This window comes from Tupaia chinensis, unplaced genomic scaffold, assembly GCF_000334495.1.
Source record: "Tupaia chinensis unplaced genomic scaffold, TupChi_1.0 Scaffold000259_1, whole genome shotgun sequence".
Lineage (NCBI taxonomy): Eukaryota > Metazoa > Chordata > Mammalia > Scandentia > Tupaiidae > Tupaia > Tupaia belangeri.
In genome coordinates this window covers 1,857,070-1,865,823 of record NW_006159739.1, presented here as the reverse complement: position 1 = coordinate 1,865,823, position 8,754 = coordinate 1,857,070, and the positions used below count along the sequence as shown (strand labels likewise).

Here is an 8,754-nt window from a genome sequence, read left to right as displayed (position 1 = left end):
AATACTGTTCTACTATCCCTCCCTTGCAGCAAGCTCAGGCCTCAGGAGCCCTGAGCTCTCCACCTCCCACTGTGATGGTACCTGTGGGAGTTTTAAAGCACCCTGGAGCAGAAGGTAGGGGATCATGTGCTATTCTCTCTCTTTTTCCTCACCAAGTTCCTCTGAAAAGGTGCTGATGTGACTTTACAGCACACATCTTTAAAACACTGCAGATAAGTCCCGTTGGGGGGTGATTAAAGTGGAAGAACAAGGTGAGAAATGTGTTGAGACTATTTCTGGGCAAGTAAAGAATACTGCGTGGCCTGATATTTTAGAGGTACCTTTGAAAATACGCTACTCTCCTCACCAGTCTAAGAGTAATTACACTGCTTATATCTGAAAAGTGATGCAGAATTTAAAGTCACCTTATAAAATCCTAGCCTCATGCTTTCCTTACTGTTCTTTGTAGGAGTTTAGTAAGTGAGGAAAATGAGAGTTCCTCTTTCTGATCAGCCCATTTGAGTATGGCTTTTTAGAATACACATTGCCATTTTCTCTCATTTTTGATCTATCCATGTAAAAACGTGAAAATACTGTGGTTAGGTACATAGACTTTTAAGTCCTAAAGTTTAATTCTGATTATGTCATATGACAGGTAGAAAATTATAGCCTCAGCTTAATTTGGTTTATCTTATCTTTATGATTATGACATCAGATGAAAGGCACTATAAATTCAGGGGATTATCAGTAGTAAAAATAACAGTTGTATATCTTTAGAATGATCTTGTCAAAAAAATTTCCTTTGATAGCTGAAGTTAGTCTTCCTTCATTATTTTATATCTTTTCATCTGGTAATATTCCCTTCCCCTCGCTAAATAACTAGCGCACTTCCCCTTTTGAAGATCTCAGATTCCTGTCGACATCCTTCTCTTCTCCATTTCCCTCTTTTGAGATTGTACCTCAGTTATGCACATTCCTTGTATTTGTGTGCGTTCAGGCTCGCTTTCTTAACATCTTTATTCTCTTTACTTCATTTGTTGTTTTTGTTGTTGTTCCCCAGTCTCTCTTTGTTTTGGCTATTTAAATTGGTTTCCCAAACTGGATTTAAAGACATCATTTTATCAGATTCAGTTGTTTTCCAGCTTTTTCTTTTACTAAAATGCGAACCACTTTTACACTGCCGGATCAGTCTTTTCCTTCTTCAGTTACACTTTAGCCAAAGATCTGATCAGTTTGCTTCCCAGTGCTTATGTATCTGTGCCAACTCTTCTTTTATTAATTGCTCTTCAGCATTCTTCAAGGCATCATTTGCCCTTTAAAAATACCATATTTAATTTCTGTGGAAACTTCATACTTTTAGGAGATGTGAATGACTATTGCTAAATTTTCTTTCTGCTATTAATTTATTCCCTGGGCATTTAAAGTGCTTCCCTTAGTTTCTCTGTCAGTGATATGGGACAGAGTATGTGATATAACCATAGATGTGTTTAAGAACTCTTAATATTATAAAACTAAGTGTTTTAAATCTTTGTAAGTTATAGAAATAAAGAATACTTTTAAATTCATATGTTTATTAATTTATAACCACTTTTGTACTGTTTTTTAATTAATTTTTAACCACTTTTTTTTACTGTTCTGATGTTTCTTGTTGTAAGATGCCAAATAGTGGTTTCTTTGTACATCTGGAATTGGTGACCTTCTCTTCTTTGCTATAAGAAACACTACCAGTGTCACATTGATGCCTGTTTTATTTTTCTGGCCCCTTAAGTGGCTCAGCCCAGAGAGCAGAGGCGAGTTTGGTTTGCTGATGGGATCTTACCCAATGGAGAAGTTGCTGATGCAGCCAAATTGACAATGAATGGAACTTCCTCCGCTGGGACCCTGGCTGTGTCACATGACCCAGTCAAACCTGTAACTACCAGCCCTCTACCAGCAGAGGTAAGAAAACAAAACAGCAACTAAAAGCAAGGGTCTAATTTATTCAATATTGTGCTGTCTCTAAGCTGTTTTTTCTAAGTTAGATGACTTTCATGTGGAACTCCATAGGTTTTGAATATAATTTATTATGTGTATATGTATGCATGCAAATAAGTAAACATGACAAAAATCAGCTGTTTCTTTTTTGCTCTTCATTTTGAAGATTTTTTTCAGGAAAAAGATTATTAAGAAAGCTGCTCCCAGGTGAGCTCACCACTCAGTAAAGCAAGAAGAAACCCTGGCCCCTTCATACACTGGTTTCTTTTTTCTTTTATTCTTTTCTTTTTCTCTTTCTTTCTTTTTTTCTTTTACATTTATTTATTTATTATGATTTGCAAGCCACCAGGTCTGGGACTTGAACCGTAGTCAGCCATGTGGGTACCCAGCAACTTAAACACCACACCATCTGCTGGCTCCCATACACTAGTTGTCAAACCATGTTTTCCAAGTTCTATGGTGGTCTTTTTGGAGTCCTATGGTAAAGAAGTTGAGCAGTAAGAAGGTAGCCAAGGAACGCTTTTCTTCTTTTTACTTTTACTTGAGCATTTCAACTGTTCTCTGTTTTACCTGTGATATTTCCATTTAAAAACTTTAAAAAGGACTCTAAAGTTTAAAAATGAGTTGAGGGACCAGCAGATGGCATAATGATTTCATCACTGGACTCCCATATAGTTGACCACAGTTCAAATCCCACACCTGGAGGCTCAAACCAGGCATGAGTATGTGTATGTGCCCAAAATCCTGAGAGGAGAATGGATTGTGGCATGACCATCTTCCCTGGTGGGTGATTTCCTGCTTTCTGTCTCTCTGGTTAGCACATGGACCCTATAGTAAAAATCTCTCTCTAAAAAAAAAAAAAAAAAAAGAGTTGAAAGCCACTGGCTTTAACAGGTAGAAAGTTACATCGTTTTTCTAAAGAACCTAGCTCATACTGTGCTCTCACTTGATTTTGCCTCTATAGGAATTTAAGTCATAATTTGGGGGACACAGTTTTGAGGTTCTTATACCTTAGGGCCACATTTTCAGAATGGAGCACACTACTACTTTGTGTGTGTCAGCAAAAGAACAGAGCCACATAGAACCAAAATTAAAAAGTATACACATAGGGGGCCGGTAAGTGGCATGGTGGATAAGGCACTGGATTCCCACATGGCTGACCGTGGTTCAAGTCCTAGACCTGGTGGCTTGCTTTCTCAGTCCCCCCACCCCTCCTCTCTATGTCTCCGGTCAAATTAAAAAGCAATAATAACAAATGGAATTAAATAAATAATTATTTTTTAAGACGTTATAAAATAAAGTATATGCTTAGGACCTTTTATGTATAATGGGTCTTTTTTTTTTTTTTTTAAGAGGTTTTTGTTATAGGGCGCATGCGCTTGCCAGACAGAGAGAAACAGAGAGACAGAAAGCGAGAAATCACCCCCCAGGGGGGATGGCCACACCGCAATCCCTTCTCCATTCTCCTCTCGGGATCTTGAGCACGCACGCACACGTACCCAGCATGAGTTTTAAGCCACTGGGTCCGGGACACAAACCATGGTCGACTATATGGGAGTTCAGTGACATAGCCATTACGCTAACTGCTGGTCCCATATAATGGGTCTTTTTCTATTGCTATTTGTACCCTTGAATTTGGTGGTCAAGGTTATAATAAGGCTATTAAATCCATTTAAGGATATCTGTCCATCTTTTTTTTTAAATAAGAGGATAAAAGTTTGGATAAAGATTTTATTAAGTATTTTATTATTTTCTCTAAAAACTCTGCCATAAGTCACATGTACTCACCAGAGAGAGAGAGAGAGAGAGACGAAGCAAGCACCCTCTCCTACCCCACAATGTGGTGTGATAGCACAATTGTCTCTCCTCCATCTCTCAATCATTTCAGGATTTTGGACACATGCACATGTGTCCAACTGCCAGGGTCCCAATCTACCAAGGCCAGGACTTGACCTGTGTAGTCAACCATGTGTGAATCCAGCTTCTTTACCCACCAGACTGTGTAACAGGTCCAGTTTTAGGTTCATAGAATTATTGCGAGGATGGTACAGAGATTCCTTATGTGCCACCTGCCCCACACATGCATAGCATACGCCTTTATCAATATCTCCATGAAAGTGGTATAGTCATTATCATTGATGAGCCTGTGTAGGTGCCTCATAATTGCCCAAAGTCCATACTTTACATTAGAGTTGGATAAAGTTTACTCCTGAAGTTTTCATATGATTGTTATTGAATATTTATGTTCAGGGACCAGCAGTTAGTGTAATGGCTATGTCGCTGGACTCCCATGTAGTTGACTGCAGTTCACATCCTGGACCCGGTGGCTTAAACTCACACCAGGCACGTGTGCGTGCGTGCCCAAGATCCCAGAGGAGAATGGAGGAGAAGGGATTGCGGCGTGGCCATCCCCCTGGGGGGTGATTTCTCGCTTTCTGTCTCTCTGGCTCTCTCTGTCTGTCTGGCGAGCATACACGCCCTATAGCAAAAACCTCTCAAAAAAAAAAAAAAAAAGAATATTTATGTTCATAAATATTTTTCCTAGATTTTTACCTCTCATTTAATTTGTAGAGTTTTGCAATTGAAGATGTGTATTGTTAAGATTAGATTTATTGATTGGTTCTCTGCCTTTTGGCCAAGATCGAGTGAAGATAGGCTTACTAACATATAGAGCTCAGTTTCCATTTGGCGAAGGGACATTATACCATGTCACATCTGTTTCCAGGTATTTTTGTTTTTAGGATTTTTCTGTGGCTGCAGAGGATAAAAGCCAGAACTATGTCTTAACCTTCCTTTGTGTCTTCATATTGACTTTTTCAGCAAAGTTTCTTTTTTTATTCCCCGTTTGTTTTGGGGAAAAAAAATTTACCCACAGAAAAATTGTGAAAATACTGCAGTAAACATTCCATATACTTTTTTTTTTTTTAATTTAAGAATTATTTATTTATTTAATACTATTTGTTATTATTATTTTTTGGCTTTATCAGACAGACAGAGAGAGAGAGAGAGAGAGAGAAAGGGAAAGTGAGAAAGCAAGCTGCCAGGCCCAGGACTCAAACTGTGGTTGGCCATGTGAGAATCCAGCACCTTTATCCACCACGCCTCCTGTTGGCCAAACATCCATATACTCTTTTTTTTTTTTTTTTTGAGAGGTTTTTGCTATAGGGCGCGTGCGCTCGCCGGACAGACAGAGAGAGACAGAGAGACAGAAAGCGAGAAATCACCCCCCAGGGGGTATGGCCACACCGCAATCCCTTCTCCTCCATTCTCCTCTCGGGATCTTGGGCACGCACGCACACGCGCCCGGTGTGAGTTTAAGCCACCGGGTCCGGGACTCGAACCGCGGTCGACTATGTGGGAGTCCAGCGACATAGCCATTACGCTAACTGCTGGTCCCCAACATCCATATACTCTTTACCTGTATTCATTAACTGTTAGGATTTTGCCACATATACACACATTCACTTTTTGTGTGTGCGTGTAATTGATTTGAGGATTGGTTGGGCTTTCCCACTTGATATTTAAGTTTGTGTCTCCTGAGAACGAGTCATTTTCTTACATAATCATGATGCTGTTATATGAGGAGGGAATTTAACATATATTCTATTACCTAATATATAACCCATATTCAGATTTCCCCAATTGTCCCAATAATAATTTTTTTTCTTAATGTCCAAGGGTACATGAGTATGGGAAAGAGAGAGACCCTCCACCCCACCCCACAGGGCGCGGTCATGCTGCAGACCCCTTTTCTCTATTCCTTCTTCCTGTCAGGATCTTGGGCATGTGTGCACATGTGTCCACAGACTCAGCATATTTCTCAAGCCTTCAGGACTGGGATTTGAATGGTAGTCATTCAAGGGGGGAATCCAACTCCCTCCACACAGTGCTTAACCACTGTGCTATGAGGTTGGCCCCCCATTAATATTCTTTATAGCTTCTGTTTCTACATACATGTACATACACTTATAATTTATTTAAATTAAAATTATTTCTTTTATTTTAAAATCAGAATCTCACCATTGTATTTAGTCGTTGCGTTTCTTTGGTTACCTTTAATCTTTTCTAACTGTACTGCTTCTGTGAGTGTGCATGCAAGAGAGAGATGGCACCTGGGCCAGCTGGTGGGTTGGTGGATAAGATGGCTGAATTCCACATTCTGACTGCCTGGTTTGTGTTCAGGTCCTGGAGGCCTGAAGAGCACTCCGAGTGCATGTGTATGCATGCCAAAAATCCTGAGGAGAGGGTGAAATGGAGGAGAAGGGATGGCAGTGTGGCTGTCTTTCCTGGGGAACACTTTATTGTCTTCCCTCTCTCTCTCTCTCTCTCTCTCTGCCAAGTGCATACACCCTCTGACAAACCAAAATATAAGCAAGAAAAATAGAAAATCAGAACCTCTAACAGGATCCTGATGCCGTGATCCATCCTGAGCTTCAGCCAGCTCTGGGTAATGGGCCCTTTAGTGCCTGACATACTCAGGGAGGTCACTGGATACAAACCTGGAACCTTCTCATGTGGGTCAACATCACAGAGTCTTGGAGTTTATTGATGTATTACAGTCTGGCCTTCTAGTTTCCTTTAACCTTGAACAGTCTTCCTCCCTGCTTTTTGTCTTTCATTTTCTTTTATTTACTTATTTTTTTGAGAGATTTTTGCCATAGTGTGTGTTCACTTGCTGCAGAGACAGAAAGAGACAGAGAGACAGAAAGTGAGAAATCACCCTCCAGGGGGAAATGGCCACGCCACAATTGCTTATCCTCCATTCTCCTCTTCGGATTTTTGGCATGCACGCACATGTGCCTGGTGTGAGTTTTAAGCTCCTGGGCCTGGGACTCAAAGAGCAGTTGACCACGTGGGAGTTCAGCGATGTAACCATTACACCATCTGCTGGTCCTGGTGTTATTATTTTCGTAAGGATTTGAGCCATTAAATTTTTTTTCCCCATTTTGTGTGTATTTCCAAGAGAGAAACAGAAAGTAGATGGAAAATCCATGGGGTGTGGTCATCTCACAATCCTTTCTCCTCTGTTTCTCCCTCCTTTTGGGATTTTGGGCACCCGTGCACCCATGCCCAGCCTGTTTTTCAAGCCTGGGTCTGGGACTTGAATTGAGTTGTCAGTCATGTGAAATATGTCTCCCTTAATCACCAGGTCATAGACCAATCCCATTTTGGCCATGCTTTTGTTTTGAAGATTATTTATTTAATTTTATTTATTATTATTTAAAAATTTTGCTATAGGGCACATGTGCTCACCAGAGAGAGATAGGGGATAGGGAAAAGGAAAAAGCAGGCCACCAGGTTCAGGACTTGAATGGCGGTCAGCCATGTGGGAGTCCAGCACCTTAACCACCACGCTACCTGCTGGCCCCAGCCATGTTTTTCATAATGTCCTTAATTTTTTTTTTGGAGAGGTTTTTGCTATAGGGTGCGTGCACTCGCCAGACAGGCAGAGAGATAGAAAGCGAGAAATCACCCCCTAGAGGGGATGGCCACACCGCAATCCCTTCTCCTCTATTCTCCTCTCGGGATCTTGGGCACGCATGCACACGTGCCCAGCGTGAGTTTAAGCCACCGGGTCCGGGATTCGAACCGTGGTCGACTATGTGGGAGTCCAGTGACATAGCCATTACACTAACTGCTGGTCTTCATAATGTCCTTAATTTATATTTGTTAAATTTTTTCCTGTCATGATTACTTTCAGATTAAACAATAATAATAATAATGTGTGATGATTGTTTCTTAATGGATCATACCAAGAAGTATCATTTTGATAATTGGTTAATTTGATGCCTGATGTTTCTCCATTGTAAGAGTAACTTTACCTCTTCACAAATAATAAGTAATATGAGGGTGATACTTTGAGACCATAAGTATCCTGTTCCCCAACAGTTTTTTGCAGCTCGTAATTTTACTGTTCCTTGATGTTTTCTTGGCCTGAATCAGTTTTAACTATGGGCTTACTTAGTGATGATTTTTTTGTGTTAATTTGCTTTATCATCTCTTAGTTTGTGTGATAGGTTATTATTATTATTATTTCAAATAATTGTCAGAGGATGCATGTGATCACTAGAGAGAAACAGAGAGAAGGAGAGAAAGCACTCCCCCCCTTAGGAGGGGATCACGTTGTAATTCTGTCTCTCCCATTTCTCCATCCTGTTAGGCTTTTGCCATGTACACAGTGCATCCATGGTGTAATAAGCCTCTAGGCCCAGGATTTGAACCACAGTCAGCCATGTGGGATCTGCCTCTCTTAAACATAAGGCAGCCATGTTGGCTCAATAGATTCTTTTTTTTTTTTGGAGAGGTTTTTGCTATAGGGCGCGTGCGCTCGCCAGACAGAGACAGAGAGATAGAAAGCGAGAAATCACCCCCTACGGGGTTGGCCACACCGCAGTCCCTTCTCCTCCATTCTCCTCTCTGGATCCTGGGCACGCACGCACACATGCCCGGCATGAGTTTAAGCCAATGGGTCTGGGACACGAACCGCAGTCGACTACATGGGAGTCCAGTGACATAGCCATTACGCTAACTGCTGGTCCCTTTTTTTAAAAAAAAAATAGATTCTTAAAACAAATATACATATACATTTTAATAATTATTTATTTAATTTTACTTACTAGTATTATTTAAAATTTGACTGGGCAGAGAGAGAGAGGGAAAGTGAGAAAGCAAACCACTAGGTCTAAGACTTGAACCATGGTCAGCCTTGTGGAAGTCCAGTGTTCCAACCACCACTCCACCTGCTGGCCCCTTTAATAACTTTTGAATGAATGAAGAAGCTCTAATGAATGAATGTTGTAG

The 8,754-nt window shown here is 40.7% G+C and overlaps 1 protein-coding gene across 3 annotated transcripts in view; it reads left to right on the top strand.

The window, feature by feature from the left end:
- Window positions 1–8,754, top strand: part of ZFYVE9 (zinc finger FYVE-type containing 9) — a 137,589-nt gene that overhangs the window by 55,425 nt on the left and 73,410 nt on the right. For 2 of the 3 annotated variants that reach the window (XM_006149399.2, XM_027772237.1), the window contains 2 exons: window positions 1–114; window positions 1,748–1,917. The exon at window positions 1–114 is cut by the window's left edge and continues 2 nt beyond it. In XM_006149399.2, the coding sequence (XP_006149461.1) occupies window positions 1–114; window positions 1,748–1,917 (284 nt within the window). The remainder of the gene's footprint in view (window positions 115–1,747; window positions 1,918–8,754) is intronic. The other variant, XM_006149398.2, reaches the window with a different exon arrangement.